The following is an 18,242-nucleotide window of genomic DNA, read 5'->3' as shown; positions in this document are numbered from 1 at the left end:
AGCTTTGGGTGCTTGCTTGCTTCAATTAATAGCTAAGAGAACTGAGCAAGCATTATCCTACAGTAAGGGTAGCCAGTGTGTTTCCTCCGTTGGACTACAACTCCCATCCACCCCAGCAGAGGCCAGTAATTATTATTTATTTATTGTACCCCACCCATCTGACTGGATTGGCCCATCCGCTCTGTGGCCAGGTATGATAGGTATTGTAGTCCAGCAACATCTGAAAGGCAGCATGTTGGGTATTCCTGTTCAACAGAGTGAAAAGCTCTGTTTCTCCTATGTCCACAGCTTTTTAGAAATTTGAACTATCAATAGCAAAACTTAAAAACCTCCTTTCACCTCATTCCCCTGCCAGAGCATGCAGGGCCTGACACCACATTGACATGTGATTTTGTAAAACCTGAACAGTAACAGATTAATTTGAAACTAGCTAATGATGATTTCTAAAGCTGGCTTGTTTAAACTGTGTTTGTTACTAGTTGCAGGTGTGGATGGCATGGCAAGCTGTAGTTAACAAAGCATGAAAGCATTTTGGGTTGTCATATTTTGAAGAGCAAAACAAAGGACACATTTTAACTATGGATTGCTATGACTACTCTCATTTTAAATGCCCCTACTATCTGTAGGCTATAGAAGTTGTGATATATTGCTAATAGCAATGTTCTTAACTTTCAACAATGAAATAATACAAACAATTGGTATCGTATATGAAACTCCTGTATTGGTACAAATATTAGCAAATACCTCATGGTGTGTCACTTTCAGATGCACTTTGTAGATAAGATCTTGTTGAACAACTGCTTATTGCTTAAGAGTCCACAACTATTTGTTTTCACCGCACCCCAGGCTAAAAAACAGTAGAGCTTATTCAAAAAGGCTGCAAGTCATCTGATACATTTGACAGCCACTTCTACACTGCCACTTTAGTGCACTATTATAGTGCCCAGACAATAGACAATGGAGCAGTTACTTTTGCACCATGTAGCCCCCTCTGCATAAGATTGCATGCAGTCTTGCAGCAGGCAGCTGCTCCTCAGTTCCCCAAGGCTCAGTGGCGCTGTTTGCTCCTCGGTTTAACTTAAATGCCATCAGATAGAGCAGTGGATGGTGTCCATGACCCCCCTTTCCTTCCTACCCAACTGCCTTGCACACCTCCATCCTAACAGTAGCTGGGGGGTGGGGAGAGAAGAGAAGGCAGGAAGAGAGGGTATATTGAGGTGTGAGGCACAACTGGCAGAGCAGCAGAACCAATTTTGGGAAGGGAAGGAACTGGCTGAGTCAACGCGAGGTGGGATGAGGCCCACTAGCCTCATTGTTGTCCATTGTTTGCCCACCCTTCATCTTGCTCACGGAGGGGACTTAGTGGGGGCTGCACTCCCCACCCACAACGGCAAGGTGCCTGGTGCGGATTCCTGGTGTTTCCCTCCTTTCTCACACTTCAACAACAACAACAACAACAAAATTCTGAACCTGTTGCCAAATTCTAAAAATCCACCCAGACAGAAAATTTACCCCTGAAAAAGAGGAAGTGTCCAGGAAAAACTGGACATATGGCAGTCCTAATTCAGACTCCTCTTCCTTACTTCACAGGAGGAGGGGTTGGGAGAACCTGAGAACCTGTGCTTTGTGTGCTATCCAAACATGGCCTGTGTCTTCCATTACTATCTCCTTTAACAGGTTTAAAATATTATTGTATAAATTACAGGTAGGTAGCCGTGTTGCTCTGCCATTGTCGAAACAAAATAAAAAAATTACTTCCAGTAGCACCTTAGAGAGCACCTTCTTATTGGTATGAGCTTGTGCATGCACACAAAAGCTCATACCAATAACAAACTTAGTTGGTCTCTAAGGTGCTACTGGAAGGAATTTTATTATTTTATTATTATATAAGTTAGACTGGTTGTTTAAAAGCCTTCTCCCTCCCCAAATAGACTTATCGACTCTGATCTTTTTAACACAGCTCTTCATAAGCATCACAGTATCATTTGAAAATTGCAGTGGCTGCTTTCTTGAAACTTTTCCATGTTCTTTTCAAATGGCCACTTTTATAATTGTCCTTAACTTCAGCTACATGTTACTGCACACACTTAATGCTTTGACACATCTGTATTGTGTTAAAATGCATGTTCCATGTCTGGAAAGAACATAAGCCTTGTAACTTAATCTTTTCTCTTTCTTTGTCAGTTTTTAAATATATCATTTTCTTGGCCTTCATTCAGGGTGGAGCTTTTGGCTTGAAGGCTGGAGGGAGGCTGCATTTCAAACAGTCTCTTGTTGAAAGTAAAACGCCTAAGTAGAATGCTACAGAAATTGAAAATCTTTCCCCTTAAGGCATAAATTTTATCTACGCTGTTGGTTTAGAAGGGCAAATGCTCTTTAAATCAGAGGCTTTCTTAAAAGAGGTTTTTCTTATTTTATTGCCAATCATACATGTGCACGCATGTAAACATGTGGAGATCTCTGGATGCCAGATTGGAGGCTAACATCTCCATCTGGCCGGCCCTCCAGTTTTCTTAAGCAGGTGAGCCGAATAGCTTAGATCAATTTCTATAAGAGTTTATATGGATTTATATCCCACCTTTTTCTCCTAGGACAGGGGTCTGCAACTTTTAAGACAAAAAGAGCCACTTGGACCCATTTCCAAAGAAAAAAAACAACCTGGGAGCCGCAAAACTCATCATTATTAAAATAACTTTTTTGTCACTTTTTTATTATTTCTTTGTTTGACCCCTCAGAATTACTCCTCCTCATAGAAATAAACGTTAAATTAACAAGTTACCTTTTTGTGTGTGTGTGTTCTTCACTCCCCTTCAAAACAGTGACCAGCGTACATGCCCCCTTTCAATGCAGTGACCAGCATACATGCCCCTTACAATGTAGCGGGCAAGCGGGAAGGTGACGTCGGGACGTTGCGTGACTAACGCACGCACCGCCCCCATGCGACGTCACAGCCAGTACAGCGCCCGCCACAGTGGGGAGTGTCGGGGCGCACAATGCGCCTCCTCCCCTCGCTAGTATCTGCCCCGGAGCCGCGGCAAAGGTGTCAAAGAGCCACATGCGGCTCCGGAGCCGCGGGTTGCAGACCCCTGTCCTAGGAGTACATGGTTCATTCCCCTCCTCAGTTAATCCCTACGATGACCCTGTGAGATAGGTTATGAGGCTGTGACTGGCCCACGGCCACTCAGTGAGCTCCATGATTTAGTGGGATTTTGGACCCTGATCTCCCAGGTCCTAGTCCGACACTTTAACCACTTCACCACACTGGCTACCTGAAATAGTTCTTCTATGGGCCAGCTCTATAAATTAAGTGGGTAAAGAAATATGGGGAAGGCAAAATGTCACTGACATATTTTTCTTGAATCTCGAATTAATTTTATTCTGGATTGTTTTATTTGATGTTTCAGTGTGTTGTAAATGGCTTTGAGATTTTTTGTTAAAATGTAAAGTGGTATAGAAATGAAGAACAAAAATGTTACTGCACAAAAGAGCGCATAGACATTCCGTTGTGGAGACCGCAACCACTCTGCACTCACACTCCTCCTTCCCCCTTTTTCAACTCTGCCTTGCTCACAGGTTGCCTTCATTTCTATGCCGCTGCCTCTTATTCTATTCTGTAGCTTTCTTTCTGCACCCCCTCATTTTCATATACTGTACTTTATTGCGTCTTTCAGGTGAATCTTAAGCAGGCCTGTCAGCTAGCATGTTCAGTTAGAGAAGTTGCTGGATTTTGTGTTTGTATGGACGTTTGCTTGTTAATAAAATAATTTCTAAATTAATTGAATCTGGAATTTCATGTTGAAGACATCATAATGTACTAAGAGTAAAATACATGGTTGTGGGAAGGCACAATCCCACTTTCACGGTCAGTGTCACCCCCGGCTCACTCTATTCACATTTCTGCCATTGTTTAAAATCACTACATTTTCTCCATTATTCATGCCTCTGCTGTTGTTTAGAACCACCATTTTCAAACCTGCCTTCTATTTTGCTCCTTCCCCCACCCTGACATGATGCAAATCCAGGATTGCAATGAGGCACCTGGCAGTGATGGCAGAAATACTTCATTAGAAAAACAAATTGTATTGGTAGAAGTACTAATCAATGTTCTAATTAGACATCTGAATCCATCAAATAACCAATTAATACAATAGCAGGGATTCATAAAAAATGTAGCGTCCATAATTTGGCTAATGAAGCCCAAACTTATTTGCCAGAAGACTGTTAGGACACATCTTGGGCTTGCCGATCAGAAGGTCTGTGGTTCGAATCCCCGCGACGGGGTGAGCTCCCGTTGCTCAGTCCCAGCTCCTGCGAAAGCACGCCAGAAGTGCAAGCAGATAAATAGGTGCCACTCTGGCAGGGAGGTAAACGGCGTTTCCGTGCGCTGCTCTGGTTTCGCCAGAAGTGGCTTAGTCATGCTGGCCACATGACCCAGAAAAACTGTCTGCGGACAAATGCCGGCTCCCTCGGCCTGTAAAGCAAGATGAGCACCACAACCCCAGTGTCGTTTGTGACTGGACTTAACTGTCAAGGGTCCTTTACCTTTTTTTTACCAGCTGAGGAAATACTCAATGGGTAACAACTTCCAGCATTATACCATCAATTTCTAGTATATACGGGTATTGTGTTGTCCTCTAATGTATTTTATAGTTATACATTCATTCGATTTAATGAAGTTATGTATAAATTCAGATATTTCTAGTTTAATGAATATGTGAACATATTTTAAAACAAAATTAGTTGTGATTCAGTGGGGTTTTTTTTTCTTTCACTTTTTTAGGGCTAGCGGTAAAGAGTTTTATTAAAACTCCAGTTTTTTAATGCATGGATTTTGTCCAGTAACATATCTATTTTAATTCACTGTCATTCATTGCAAATGTGAAAGAATGGCAAGTTTTTTTAAGAAGCAGGAATTATCTTTCACATTTAAAAATTAACAGTCCTTTTGTTGTGTATTTTCATAGGCTTTGGAGTCCACTTTAGCTGCAGTCTTATATCTACTTACCTGGGAGTAAGTCAAGTAGTTTTTCAGCCTAAAGCACTGTAGTGCTCTCCCAATAGGTCTTAGAAAAACTGTTTTTTTTAAAAATAATCTGGGTTTGATATTCAGTCATGTAGCCAGATTTTCTTCACTTGAGACTCTCAGTCCTAAAATGTTCTTTCATCCGTTTCTGGCTACAAGTGTTGACTCCTCACCACATTCCTTTTAGCATTGCAGCCCTTTGCACACTAATGTGGGAGTAAACTCCATTGATAGCAGTCCACAACAGCCCTTGCCAAGGTCACTATGGTTACGGCCCCTCTCTGTTCTGGAAAGTGTTACTTCCTTCATTTCTGGCAAACACGAATGAGCCAGTAATATGAGGATCAGTAAGGCTTTAAAATTGGTTGTGCTAATTACCTTACATTCCAAAGGTTTGGAAATACAGGAAGCTAGGGAGTTTCTCTGAAAGAGCATTTTCTAATCAGAGCTACTGACCACAGTATCCTTCTGGATCGTCTCAGAAGGTTGGGAGTTGGGCACTGTTAAACAGTGGTTCTGCTCCTTCCTCCTGGACCATGTCCAGAAAGTGGTGGGGTGAGATGAGTGTTCAGACCCCTGGGTGCTCACTTGTGGGGTGCCTCAGGGCTCCATTGTCTCCCCCTTGCTTTTTAATATTTATATGAAACCACTGGGAGAGATCATTGGGGTTTGGGCTGGGTGTTCATCAGTATGTGGATGATACCATCTACAACTAACCCAAAATGCGGCTGCTGGACTGGTGACTGGGAGCAGCTGCTGGGACACCGGTCCTAAAAGATCTACATTGGCTCCCAGTATGTTTCTGTGTACAATTCAAAGTGTTGGTGTTGACCTTCAAAACCCTAAAGGGCCTCAGCCATGTATACCTGAAGGTGCGTCTCCGCCCCCATCATTTAGACACTGAGGTCAAGCTCCCAGGGCCTTCTGGAGGTTACCCCACTGCAAAAAGTGTAGTTACAGGGGAACCAGGGAGAGAGCCTTTTCAGTTGTGGTGCCCAGCCTGTGGAACACCCTCTCATGAGATGTCAAGGACATTAAAAACTACATGACTTTTAGAAAACATCGGAAGGCAGCCCCAGTGGCCGGGGCAATCCAGTCAGATGGACAGGATGCAAATAATGAAAATATTGTTATTACTGAAGTTTTCATAATTCCTCATTTCTCACACCCTCCTACGTTAAATTTCCTATGGCTTCTCTGCCAAGAAAGCAAGGCTTGCCACCTTTATTTTATTATGGTGGCTTCCTCATCTACAAGAACCCTCTTAAATAGGATTGTTAATTAACTGAGTCCCAGATTTAAAACAGAGATGTCATCTTTTAAACAACTGCACTGCATATTTCTTTGATGGTTTGCTTCTTGCACTTCCTGCCAGTATAAGAGCTTTGAGATCTGGGTTGTCTGCATTAATCCTCGCAAAGCACTCCAGTGGTGCCAAGCCCATTCATTAAATTGGAGCGTGTTCTGATCTTTGAACAGTCTGCTAACAAACTGATTTCTTTTATTGACTGCTGGCTTCCTGTTATGGTGCCAGCTTCCCCTTCAATTTAGCTGCAAATGTCCAAAATGGAAAGAACACAGTGAAATGAAAGCATGATAAGGATTAGACAATAAAGAAACTATTCAACCCCTCGCCCTCACCAATATATATACAATAACCAAAAAAACCCCATTCGAAATGTAACAACAACAACAACATAGTTTTACATGACACTGATCACTGTGAACTACTCTAATACTGAAGTAGAAGCCATATTCTAAGCCCTGTTCAGATATTGGTGCACTCTGATAATAGTGTGTAATGTGTTGTGGCTATGTTCTAAGGACACAGTCCTCAACCTCCGAAGTTGATGGGGAGAGGTGGTAGAAGAACTACTGGTGGGAGGTGTGTAGCCCTGCTGTGCTGGAGACACAAAGATCTGCCCTAGCAGGTTGGAAGCTACCACTGGAAGTAAGCCACAATGTTTTATGGTGTTTTGTAGGCTTTGAAACCATGGCATCTTAAAGCCCCATCTTCTGTCCTGCTGGCTTCTGCCAGGCAGAAGGTTGAAAGTCTTTTCCTTTCAACCTTCTGCCTAGCAGAAGCCAGCAGGATCTCTGATGCTCTGGAGCAGGGTTTCCCAACTTGGGTCTCTAGCTGTTTTTGGACTACAACTCCTATCATCCGAAGCTAGCAGGAGGACCAGTGGTCAGGGATGATGCGTGCTGCAGTCCAAAAACAGCAGGAGACCCAAGTTTGGGAAACCCTGCTCTGGAGGGTCAGCTGATCTGTGCCTCTTAGACATCTAAGTCTAGAACCTTGTAAAACCCATAAAAGTTAATTGCCCAATTTGAACAATACTATTGGCTTAATAAGCAGTTATGAAAATAATTGCCCAGGAAATCTTGGAGCAACGTAGTATCCTAAATCCCTGTTTGAATTGGCTTTGAATCCTGACTTGTTCAAAGGCTGGCAACCATCACAGGGCGGGTTACAACATAAAAATATGAAACACAAAACTTAGAGTGATGAATAGGCACTAGGTCTAATGAAGTTAATAAAGAGATTCAGCTGTGTCCTCTGTGACTTGATAGTTAAGAATGAGGGAAAGGAGAGAAGCCCTGCTGAATTCAAGAGCAGAAGCTGGGCTCTGAACTGTAGAAACAATTTAACACCAGTATTACTATTGTTGTTGTTTAGTCGTGTCTGACTCTTCGTAACCCCATGGACCAGAGCTCGCCAGGCCCTCCTGTCTTCCACTGCCTCCCGCAGTTTGGTCAAACTCATGCTGGTAGCTTCGAGAACACTATCCAACCATCTCGTCCTCTGTCATCCCCTTCTCCTTGTGCCCTCCATCTTTCCCAACATCAGGGTCTTTTCCAGGGAGTCTTCTCTTCTCATGAGGTGGCCAAAGTCTTGGAGCCTCAGCTTCACGATCTGTCCTTCCAGTGAGCACTCAGGGCTGATTTCCTTAAGAATGGATAGGTTTGAACTTCTTGCAGTCCATGGGACTCTCAAGAGTCTCCTCCAGCACCATAATTCAAAAGCATCAATTCTTCGGCGATCAGCCTTCTTTATGGTCCAGCTTTCACTTCCATACATCACTACTGGGAAAACCATAGCTTTAACTATACGGACCTTTGTTGGCAAGGTGATATCTCTGCTTTTTAAGATGCTGTTTAGGTTTGTCATTGCTTTTCTCCCAAGAGGCAGGCGTCTTTTAATTTTGTGACTGCTGTCACCATCTGCAGTGATCATGCTTATGTTCTGATTTTGTTTCCTTATTCAACAACTTTTATTTCTCTCCATGTCCACTGAAGGATAAAGTGGAGAAAAGTGGTAGGGGCCAGTGTATTCATTTAAACTTTAGCAGATGAATTAATTGGAATACTTTTGATTGATTGATTTTTATTCCACAGAACCACTGAAAAGGTGCTATGAATGGTGAATCTAGAGCAGAGGTGGTAACCTCACCACCTCCAGCAGCCCCTCATAAAGAGAGGTATTTTGATAGAGTGGATGAAAATAACCCAGAGTACTTGCGAGAGAGAAACATGGCTCCTGACCTTCGCCAGGATTTCAATATGATGGAACAGAAGAAGAGAGTCTCCATGATCCTTCAGAGCCCAGTAAGGATAAATACTTAGGCATGACTTTAGAAGAGAGCTAACAAAAAAATCAGTTTTTTAAACATTTCCTCAAAAAGGCAGCATTAATTTGTGTGGCAGAATTCAAAGTGACTTAAGGCACATTGTGTATGTTTGTGGCACACAGGAGCTCCTCATTTGTTTTTTTGCAGTGGCAGGTACTTTTGTTGCCTTGGAGTCCTCCAAATCTCAAGTTTCAATCAAGTTCAGGCTGATTAATTACAGTGGACGTTGAAATATTCTTGGGAAAGGCTTCCTGTTGGTGAAAGCATCCTAACAGCCTTTTGCATCTTACAGTTCTATTGTATTTTTTCATTATGCTGTGTATTGCCCAGGCAGCTAAGAAATCTAGTGAATGACATAAATAAATCCCAGCTATGGTCTCATTCCAGCAAGCATCCATGTTTTCTGCATATATTGCTGCTGAAACCAAAATAGGGGGTGGGGTGGGAGGTGGAGTGAAACCATTTAGCTCTGGTGTCATTAAGGTATCAGGAATTTCAGTAACTCTAGGCTGCTTTATACAAAATTATTTTCTTGTACAATATAGTTTCCATGTAGAAAATGACAGGTTACATAGTTACCTGTGACAAAAGCATCTGGTGATACAGAACAAAAGCCACAAGTTCTTGTAGCACAAAGATATAGCCGAATCGAAATGTAAACTTTACTTCTTAATGCTGTATCTGTGCCGTTTGTTGTACACAAGTTTGGTCTCTGTAGTAAAATTGCTCTTTGTGAAGCAGTCCTCAGTTGTGTTGAGCTGCCAACTTGCAGTAAGAGTAATTCTCAGTTGAATAAGTTGGTTAAAGCTTCTCGATGTACAGTGGTGCCCCGCAAGACGAATGCCTCGCAAGACAGAAAACCCGCTAGACGAAAGGGTTTTCCATTTTGGAGGTGCTTCGCAAAACGAATTTCCTATGGGCTTGCTTCGCAAGACGAAAATGTCTTGCGAGTTCCTGCGGGTTTTTCTTTCCCCCCCCTTTTTCTAAGCCGCTAAGCCGCTTATCTGCTTATCCGCTAAGCTGATAAGCCGCTAAAAGCCGCTAATAGTGCTAATAGCGCTAATCCGCTAAGCCGTCAATGGGCTTGCTTCGCAAGACGAAAAAAACGCTAGACGAAGAGACTCGCGGAACGTCTTGCGAGGCACCACTGTAATGTGTTATTTATTTTTGAAATATTTCTGACATCCTTCAATATAAATATTCTCAGGGCTGCTTAAGCAATAATAATACAATACAACAAGAAACTAATAAAATTTCAAAATTTGGATGAAAACGGGCAACAACAATGAAAAGAATCATAGTTAACTGTTGAAAAACTTCAGAGAATAAAAGTCTTTGCTTAGCACCTTAAAATACAGTGAAATAAACACAAGGTGAGCCTCTCTGGAAGAACAATTCCCTAAACAAAGGGAGAGTCCTCTTCCAGACATCTCACTTCTCACCATGAGAGCACCCGATCCCAGGATGCAGTCAAGCTGCTATGAAGCTACTGGGTTTAAGTAACAGTAGTATATGGGGCACAATGTTGATAAGAACTTGTGTGTCTGTCTCTTCTGCCTCAAGTCCCTTATTCAGACAGTGCACCAAAAAAGCAGGAGCAGGCTCAATAATTATTCCTAGAGAGATGCTTCTGTCTGTGAGAAGCATTAATGACAAGAGATGTGGAAGGGACGAATTAAGAGAATCCAATTTGCTTGAGGTTCTCCAGTATTTCGGTGTCTAACGTGGTATTCTATTGTTAGGCATTTTGTGAAGAATTGGAATCGATGATCCAGGAACAATTTAAGAAAGGAAAGAACCCAACAGGTCTACTGGCTTTACAGCAGATTGCAGATTTCATGACGACAAACGTTCCAAATGTCTACCCAGCAGCACCTCACGGTGGAATGGCTGCCCTTAACATGAGTGAGTTCCAGCAGATATTTTGGGAGTGGATAGGGATTGCAGCTGGTGAATTCAAAGCTAAGAGTGGACTAATCCAAACATGAATGTAAACAGAGCAGTTTTGAAACAACTCGTTTAGTGAGAACTGGCTCTAATTTTGTTTCAAGAATTTATTGTATTAAGATTAGGAAATTAGGAGATGTTGTAATAAGTGCTGGAATGGTTTTGTTATGCTTCAGTGAAAGAGGATAGATGTAGATTTCAGTTTTAAAAGAGAAGTTCCTCATTAAACGGGTGTGGTGCCTTGCATCAGCTGAAAGGATTCAGATTTCATATTGTGAATTGACTTGATATTGTGTTAGCCTCCTGTTGGAATGAGAGTATGGCCACACCATTTAGACATTGTTATTAAGAGATGTAAACCATATTGGGCATGTCTTTCCTTTTCCCCAGGTCTTGGCATGGTGACCCCTGTGAATGATCTCAGGGGTTCAGATTCAATTGCTTATGACAAGGGCGAGAAACTGTTGAGATGCAAGTTGGCAGCCTTTTACAGACTAGCTGACCTCTTTGGGTGGTCACAGCTTATTTACAATCACATAACAGTGAGTATTAAATCATCTATATCTATATTTTTCCTTTTTATTTGTCGTTTAGGGTAGAATAGGAATAACCAATTTTGGAGGAGTCCAGTCGTTTGAAACAACTTAATTTATTTCATACAACACTTGATTTTAAAATACCTCATAGCGGTTTACAAAACTTTATCTGGCCGCTAGTGGCCCTTATCAATTTTGGATCTGGGTGTAATAGAAAATTGTCTTCATTTCATTTGCGGGAGATAGGGAAATGGGTTTCTGCATGCAGTTCATATAACTTCATGTGTTGCTGTATATTTATGTTCTGGAAGGCAAAAGATCATTGTTTCTTGAGGGGAGGGGATCTTTCAGAGACCTTTTTTGCAGTTTAAAAAACTTGTTTTAATTTTATTGTATGTTGTATATTTTTGTAATCTGTTTAGAAGTTTTATTTACAGTTAAGGGATATACAAATTATGCTAAAGAAAATTACTTAGTTGGTGAATGTTCTAGCTCCTGGTTATAAATACTAAGTACTGTACTAGCGATGATTTTACTGCTAGTTTTTATTAAAAACCATGGGTGACCGTGAAGGGATTGAATTGCTTTAGGTCCTGGAGTTGTGCCCATAGAATAACCCTAACACCACTTCCCAAAATTAAGAAGTTGTCTGTTCATGGTTAAGAGAACAGATGAAATGGTAAAGATGCTAATACTGAAATTCACACTGCAGTTTGGAAATATTGGTTGCCTGCTGATATGTCCCAACTAATTCAATAAAATGGAGATTTGAAAAGTCTTCATACTAAAATAAGATTTTGGAAAAGTTTACCCTTGTTTCCTTAGATAGAAATGAAATTTAATAAACAGTAACAGTATTTATCTTACTATAAGCAATTTTTTATGCTCCATTGACAAAGTAGTGGGACATCTACTGTATCTCTTTTAAAATCTAGTATAACTGTTGGAACTTCACATCTTAAGTGAAACCATTTGGCCTGTGTGCTCCAGATGTCTATACTGTGAGTAATTTATTGGCACCCATGTCATTAATGCTTGAGAAGAATGAATAGCATCACAATGAGCTTACTCATGTGCCAAATAAGCATTAAACTACAGCTGTAGTAAGAATTGAAGTCACTCTTGTTTTTTATTATAAAGCTTAATTGTGAAGAGGTTTCCAGACTTCTGATTTTCTCTCGTGGTTTTTCTTAACAGTTGAAGCCCTCCGAACAGTGATGGAGGAGGTGAAAATTGGTGAAAATAGCTTATTCTCCCTGTTCTGTGAGAAGCAAATTTTGCTAGGTTGCCAGCCCTTCCACAAATAGCAGTCCCTACACAAAGACTGCTCTTGATCAAACCATTGTTTTCCCAAATCTGCTGTCTGAATACCAAACATACAGTGGTGCCTCGCAAGACGAAAATAATTTGTTCCGCGAGTTGCTTCGTCTTGCGATTTTTTTCGTCTTATGGAGCGCGGATTCCCCGGGTATTAACGGTTTTACGAAAAAGGAAGCAAACCCGCAAGACGTTTTCGTCTTGCGAAGCAAGCCCATAGGGAAATTCGTCTTGCGAAGCACCTCGAAAAACTGAAAACTCTTTCGTCTAGCGAGTTTTTCGTCTTGCGAGGCATTTGTCTTGCGGGGCACCACTGTATTAGGATGTGCATGTTTTCAAAAACAGATTTGTCTTACTCACACTTTACACTTTTGTGAGCATACCTTAGATGTGATTTGTGAAGCAATTCATGGGGAAAGTGTTTGGCACTTTTCCCTTCTTGGGCCTGCCTGCTGGAGCCAGCAACAGAGAGAGATGGAGAGAGGCAGTGTCCCAATTAGAAAGAAACGAGGCTTTGAGAGGAGGCTGCAGGTCAGTTTTGTCTTTCCCACCTTTGACTTCTGGTTGGGCAGACAGAGCGTAAGCCTGCAGTCCTTTGCCATATGCTTGGTGCTGTTTGTTGTTGGCTCATCCTCTGGGCCATGTGAGTGACAGACCCACACCCTGCCCTGATCTCAACTAAGTGTAAAATGTAAGAGAGGGGTGTAACACTTCAAAGGTGAAGGCCTCAAGGATTTCCTCGCAGGAGATTACTTTAGAGGATCTGTCACATTCTCCAGTGTCTTTCCTCCCAGGCTATTTCATACTTATATGAAATCACTCCTGTCCATTGCCTGGCGGTGAAAGTCTCCCACCCTCAACACTTAGTTTCCAGGGGTATTGCAGAGGGTAGATGTGTATGTTAGAAATGTTCATTTAGTTAGAAGTACTCTTCCTCTTAATTTAAGGTTGGCTAAAAGCCATCTGCTTTGATGGGGGAAGAATGAACTGGTCCTCTAATTCCAGTTCACAGCCATATTCACCCCCACATTGCTGCAGGTGAAGGAAGGAGTTCGGTTGGGCATGTTTTTTGAAACTTGGCCATTACCCCAATTCCTACAAACTGGAAGTAGTCTGCTGAAAAGGCTGTGTCAAATCTCTTAACTAGCCACTTGGCATTGAGGTAGAGAAGAAGATGGAAACTTCATGAATGAAGTTAGAGTTCTCTTGTGTGCAAAGGGTTTTTTCTTCCTGTTCACACCAGTTTTGCTGATTAGATTTGAGACTGCAGGATAAACGTAAATAGTGGCTGCTTTGGGAATGTTCATAGGTTCAAAATTAAGTGACATGTCTATTCTGGACCTTTCTAGAGTCCCTTCACTTCTCATTAGAACTTCATAGGAATTATGAATTGATCTCACTTGAATTGATCACTATGAATTGATCTTCACGAGAATTGATCTCGTGGATCTCACTGCCCTTCACTCTCAGAGCTGGTAATTGTCATCGTGCTATAGGCATTATGGCCCAGAGATGACAACTTCTATTAGCCAGACCAGTGTGACCAATGGTTAGAGTTGATGGGAATTGTAATCTAACATCTGGAGGGCACCAGGTTGGGAAAGTCTGGTCTAAACTCTCACTAATGTTGGTAGTCTGAGTGTGAAAGCATTGATGTTCCAACATGTATCGTGAAAACAAAGTATGTGTATTCTTACATGTACTTATGTTCCAAGTTCTCAAGTCCAGGAGGTGGGAAGACAGTCTGTTCTAGATGGGGTTACACTCCCCTGGAAGAAGCAGGTTTGTTGCTTGGGGACGTTTCCGAGCACAATTCAAAGTGTTGGTGCTAACCTTTAAAGCCCTAAACGGCCTCGTTCCAGTATACCTGAAGGAGCGTCTCCACCCCCATCGTTTTACCCGGACACTGAGGTCCAGCACCGAGGGCCTTCTGGCAGTTCCCTCACTGCGATAAGCCAAGTTACAGGGAACCAGGCAGAGGGCCTTCTCGGTAGTGGCGCCCTCCCTGTGGAACGCCCTCCCACCAGATGTCAAAGAGAAAAACAACTACCAGACTTTTAGAAGGCATCTGAAGGCAGCCCTGTTTAGGGAAGCTTTTAATCTTTGATGTATTGTAGTGTTTTAGTATTTTTTTGGAAGCCACCCAGAGTGGCTGGGGAAGCCCAGCCAGATGGGTGGGGTATAAATAATAAATAATAATAATAATTATTATTATTAGGATACTCCTGGATCCAACATGGTCACTTGAGGCCCTGGTGGCCTCAGTGGCTAGGAGTGGCTATTTCCATCTGTTTAAATTGTTCTAATTGTAACAAGCCCTGAGAGCTGTTGGTGAAGGGCAGGAAATACACTTTTAGATCCTACTACTACTATGTGTAATAATGATTTTTTCCAGTGCATCTGAATTATATGCATTTTGCAATGTCTAGATTTTGTCTTTTTTGTAAATCAGTTATTTAAAGTGATGTTTCCTTGTTTCTACATACTCAGTTTTCATTCTTTTTTCTTGGTCTTTTTTGTAGGTCAGAGTAAATTCAGAGCAGGAACACTTTCTCATTGTGCCTTTTGGGCTTCTCTATAGTGAAGTTACTGCATCCAGTCTGGTAAGTGAAAGACTCTTTTGTTCAAACAAATCAGAATCCTGAACATCGGATCACAATACAGCTCCATTTAGATGTGACAGAGCACTATTAAAGGCAATGGAACAAGTTAGTCATTAGTAACTTAAGGCCAGTTGCTATCAATATAATTTGGTCACAACTGACCTTGGATTGGGACTGTAGTATTTAATCACTCCATCTCTTATGTGCAAGGGTATTCTGCACTTTCTACTTTTAAACTTTTAATCTTATAATCATCCATCTTGTTTGAGCAGCCATTTGGACAATATATGTTTAAATCAAGATTGATGGGACAATTTTTATTATTAATATGAGCTGACTTGACAATGTTTCCTTTTTCCTGTATCTGCAAAATAATAATGATGATGATGATGATGATGATGTTGAATTTGTAACAAGTTCTTCCCTACAGTCAGTTTGCAAGCTATTTCTTTGTGGTATTTATGTAGTCATAGCAGTGGGTTGTGCGCCTGTGCAAAGAAGCATCTAAAACTCCTAGCACTTTAGAAAATAGGATCTAGTACTTGTCCCTTCCTTTGAGTGGGCAGACCCCATGTGGTAAGAGCAAGTAAGACTACTACCCTGTAGTCTTCCTTTGACCACTGCCTGAACAGCATCTCACCACCTGTGTTTTTGGGAGGTAAAATTAGTTAAGTAGAGAGTTAGGATCACCTCCTTGTAAATTATACTCATTCCTTTTTCTTGTTTGCTGAACACTTGAGATTTAGATGCTGCATCCTTTCCTACGTAGCTCAGGGTCCGTCCCCACCCCCATCCCAGGAATGGGGAAGTGTGAGAACCCGGTTTCTAAAGTTCTGGAAGTTTTCAAGATGTTAGTTTGCACAGACCAGAACCTGTATATTAGACAGCAAATAAGATCACTCAAAGAGTGCTGGTTTTACTGGTAAATTATTTGTGCTGCATTCACACAGCAGTTCATTACTGGCATTTCTCTAAATGTCCTGCAATCTCTTACCACGACTCTCACTGTGGACCCTCACTGTGCGCAGTAACCTGAGCCTTTTCATACACGAACTTACTTGCCAAATCTGTCCAGTAACATGCATAAGAGAGGAACCAGATTCATCCAGGTGCATTGTGGGGCATGAGCCAGCATCACCAACTCATGTGAATTTAACTCAATAAACACTTTCCTTAACATACAGGTACTGCATTGCGAGAAGAACATTAGGAGGTCAGGACAGAAGCACTAATGCAATACACACCCCATGCGTGAATGCAGCCTAAGACATGTTTTTTAAAACATTTCTTTTTTAAAAAAATAAACTTTCCAATAGTGTTAATATGAAAATGGTAAGAACTCCTAAAAAGTTGCAAAATCCTTCTAATGTTAAATTGCACAAATGTTTGAGGTGTTATGAATGACATTTTAATCCTGCTTTCAACATGATTACTGTTCTTTTCATCATCAAATAAAAGAATATGTGAAAACCTATAAAGATGCAAATAATTCTGAAAAGCATATTATCTGTCTGTAAAGTCTCTAGTTGGCTGTAGTCATTCCATGGATCTTGGGCCTCTTAAAAAACCCCTCTAATCTCAACAAACCTTTCTACAAGCTCAGCACAGCCACTCAGATATATTGAGAGAATGTGGTGATTTTTCATTATCTGGGCCCAAATACTTTGACGATTAAAATTAGGTGTTCGTTTTCCTCCCCTACATTCCACCATAATACAGAACTATGCTTGCAATGCAAAATATTTCTAATGTATTTGTGTAAACACCTTCGAAGAGTAGCATAAAATAAACCCCTGTAAAAGCCTTTTCAGTGGGAGTGAGGGGCACTCCCCCCCCTGCCGTTTTCCCCACAAGAAGAGAAACTGCCAGCAGCATCTCCCTGCTGCTTTCACCCCTTGTGAAAGCCCAACGCAAGGGGAAAGAAGCCCCTTGCCCCCCCCTCCTGGGGGTACTTGCCAGAGGGGGTAGGGTGCTCTGGTGAGCGACTGATCAACTGGTTTGTTCCTCTCCTTATTTGATGTGACTGCTGCTTTTGTATCCATCTTATACAGTGGTGCCTCGCAAGACGAAATTAATCCGTTCCGCGAGTCTCTTTGTCTAGCGTTTTTTTCATCTTGCGAAGCAAGCCCATTGACGGCTTAGCAGATTAGTGCTATTAGCGGCTTTTAGCGGCTTATCGGCTTAGCGGATAAGCAGATAAGTGGCTTAGCGGCTTAGAAAAAGGGGGGGGAGGGGAAAAAAAAACCCATAGGAACTCACAAGACATTTTTGTCTTGCGAAGCAAACCCATAGGAAATTTGTTTTGCGAAGCACCTCCAAAACAGAAAACCCTTTCGTCTAGCGGGTTTTCCGTCTTGCGAGGCGTTCGTCTTGTGGGGCACCACTGTATTTGTTTTCATTGAGGGGGATTTGAAAATATTGAGCCTGTTTCTCTCCTGCAATAGGACAGTAGGCTCATTTCTAGAATTAATGCTATTTTATGTTACCAGGTTAAAATAAATATTCAAGGTGATGTTGTTGATCGTGGAAGCACTAATTTGGGAGTTAATCAGGCTGGCTTCACATTGCACTCGGCTATTTATGCAGCTCGCCCTGACATTAAGTGCATCGTTCATATTCACACGCCGGCAGGAGCAGCGGTAAGAAGTTCCTTCTTCCTCTAGTGGTGGGGAAATTCCATGTAAAGTACTGCACTGCACCAGTCCAGGAGGAGAAAGAACACATGGGGTACTTATTTCCCAATCCAGAAAAGTAGGGGCATTGAGGGGTAGAAATTACAAAGCTTTTTAAAATACAGAAAATAAACCCTAAATGTATCTAAGAGAAATAAATTTTCATATTTAAAATTCTTTGTGTTTACTCTGGAGATAAACTTGAAAGCACTGTGTAGGAAGGTCAAGACGCCATCACCCAGCATAGGACACTGTGTCTTCTTGGTCAGTCTTGGGTCGGAAGAACAGATTACCCTAATCTTCAACACAACAGCCTTCTAGAAAAAATTGACACATTTGCTTCATCTGATGGGGCCTTTGGGAGTTGTGTTCTGCAGAGGACTATGCACCCCAAAAGAATCTGTCTTAGAGGATTAATGAAATTAGGGTTTACATCCTGGGATGCATTTGTTTTTGACATTCCTATGCTAGCTGTCCTCTTCTATTTGAGGAGAGAAATGGAAAATCTATAC

General features: G+C 41.7%; 1 protein-coding gene across 6 annotated transcripts in view; it reads left to right on the top strand.

Moving 5' to 3' along the window:
- Window positions 1-18,242, top strand: part of ADD1 (adducin 1) — a 46,326-nt gene that overhangs the window by 2,751 nt on the left and 25,333 nt on the right. For all 6 annotated transcript variants that reach the window (XM_081876241.1, XM_081876245.1, XM_081876243.1 and 3 more), the window contains exons 2-6: window positions 8,423-8,632; window positions 10,398-10,560; window positions 10,993-11,144; window positions 14,978-15,058; window positions 17,548-17,697. In XM_081876241.1, coding sequence (XP_081732367.1) covers window positions 8,441-8,632; window positions 10,398-10,560; window positions 10,993-11,144; window positions 14,978-15,058; window positions 17,548-17,697 — 738 coding nt within the window. In that variant the 5' untranslated portion in view covers window positions 8,423-8,440. The remainder of the gene's footprint in view (window positions 1-8,422; window positions 8,633-10,397; window positions 10,561-10,992; window positions 11,145-14,977; window positions 15,059-17,547; window positions 17,698-18,242) is intronic.

The sequence above is a fragment of the Podarcis erhardii genome (genome assembly GCF_964252035.2).
Source record: "Podarcis erhardii genome assembly, chromosome: 9".
Lineage (NCBI taxonomy): Eukaryota > Metazoa > Chordata > Lepidosauria > Squamata > Lacertidae > Podarcis > Podarcis erhardii.
This window is presented reverse-complemented; position numbering and strand designations above follow the sequence as displayed.